A 1,288-nucleotide genomic window follows, 5' to 3' on the forward strand; every position below is an offset into this window, starting at 1 on the left:
GCGTCGGCGGTGCGTTGGGCGCAGCCTCGGCACAGCGAGTGACCGCACGGCAGGGCCGCCGCTTCCCCCGGAGTCTCCAGGCACCCGGCGCAGCCGGACTCCTCCGGTCGCGAAGGCGGCGGCGACGGCAGTACCAACAACGCGGGGCCAGAGGCCGGGCCCGGGGCCCCAGTCTTTGCTGCCGCCATCTCTTCACAGCGACCCCGCCGGCCCCGCCGACTCAGAGCCGTAGCTACCGCTGCGGAAGAGGCCCGAGTACTCGGACCCGCCGCCGCCATCTTGTTTCCCGTTTGAAGGGAGAGTCCGTTGCGAGGGAGAAGAGTAGAGGGCGGGGCAGCGCGCGGCTGGCAGTTTATTTGCATATTTATAAGAGGGCGTGGCTCCAGTGGGCCTTGCGAACATCTTCCCAGGGCCTGGTTGGCGGGAAGGGGCCCTTCATTAATATTTATTACGTATTCTTTACATATGCGATCTTTTGCCTCGCCCTCCCGAGCTTTTGCTGTTTTCTATTTCTGAACCAGATGAGATTGTGAAATGAAGAGGTTTATTTGGAATTCTGACCGGTATTACATTTTGTGAAGTAATTACACTTGTGTATCCTGCAATACCCTGATCGCTCAGCCTAAAGTTGTGGAGCCTGAGAAGTACCCAGAAACCTGATTTAGTGTTTCTTTTGATGTGAGGGCCTGTGCTCTCCCCTTAGGATTATGGGAGCTTGACTGAAGCCTGGACCGCTGCGACCAGTGTCTTCTCTGCAATAACTAACTGCCAAAGGCAACAGCCTCTTGTCAATCCATCTCATTCTCTCTTTCCACATCCTTTACTAAAACCCCTACTTTGGCTGGCAAACCGTACTTTCCTGTTTTGTTTTGTTTCGTTTCTCCAACCCCCTTAGTTCTATCTCAGAATTCCTCCTTTGACTGACATGTCTGGCGCTTAAATGTAGGTGAACCTCTAAACTCAGGCCATTGTCCTCTTCGCACCCTCCCCTGCAGGATCCACCTTATATTTTCTTCCTTCTGAAACTCCCAAATTGACACCTGCAGCCCAGACCTCCTGAGTCCTGCCCTGCATATTCAGCTGCCCAATAGAAACATCCCACGGAGGTCTGCATCCCTCAGGTGCAAAACTAAAGTCATACTCTTCCACATTCTTTTGAAATAGCTCTTGTTTTCCTCGACCTATTAAAGGTACCACGTTCCCCTGGTCTCAGACTGCAAAGCTGACCACCTTGAACTTCATCCTCATGTCCCATATCCTCTCAGGTATTCAGTCCTGTCAGTTCTCT

General features: G+C 53.2%; 1 protein-coding gene across 1 annotated transcript in view; it reads right to left on the bottom strand.

The window, feature by feature from the left end:
* Positions 1-587, bottom strand: part of Rnf169 (ring finger protein 169) — a gene marked incomplete in the record, with an annotated part of 63,590 nt that extends 63,003 nt beyond the window's left edge. Inside the window, 1 exon segment of the mRNA XM_013511845.1 lies at positions 1-587. Coding sequence (XP_013367299.1) covers positions 1-362 — 362 coding nt within the window.
* Positions 588-1,288: the final 701 nt, after the last annotated feature.

Source organism: Chinchilla lanigera, unplaced genomic scaffold (assembly GCF_000276665.1).
Source record: "Chinchilla lanigera isolate Chin_1 unplaced genomic scaffold, ChiLan1.0 scaffold00013, whole genome shotgun sequence".
NCBI lineage: Eukaryota > Metazoa > Chordata > Mammalia > Rodentia > Chinchillidae > Chinchilla > Chinchilla lanigera.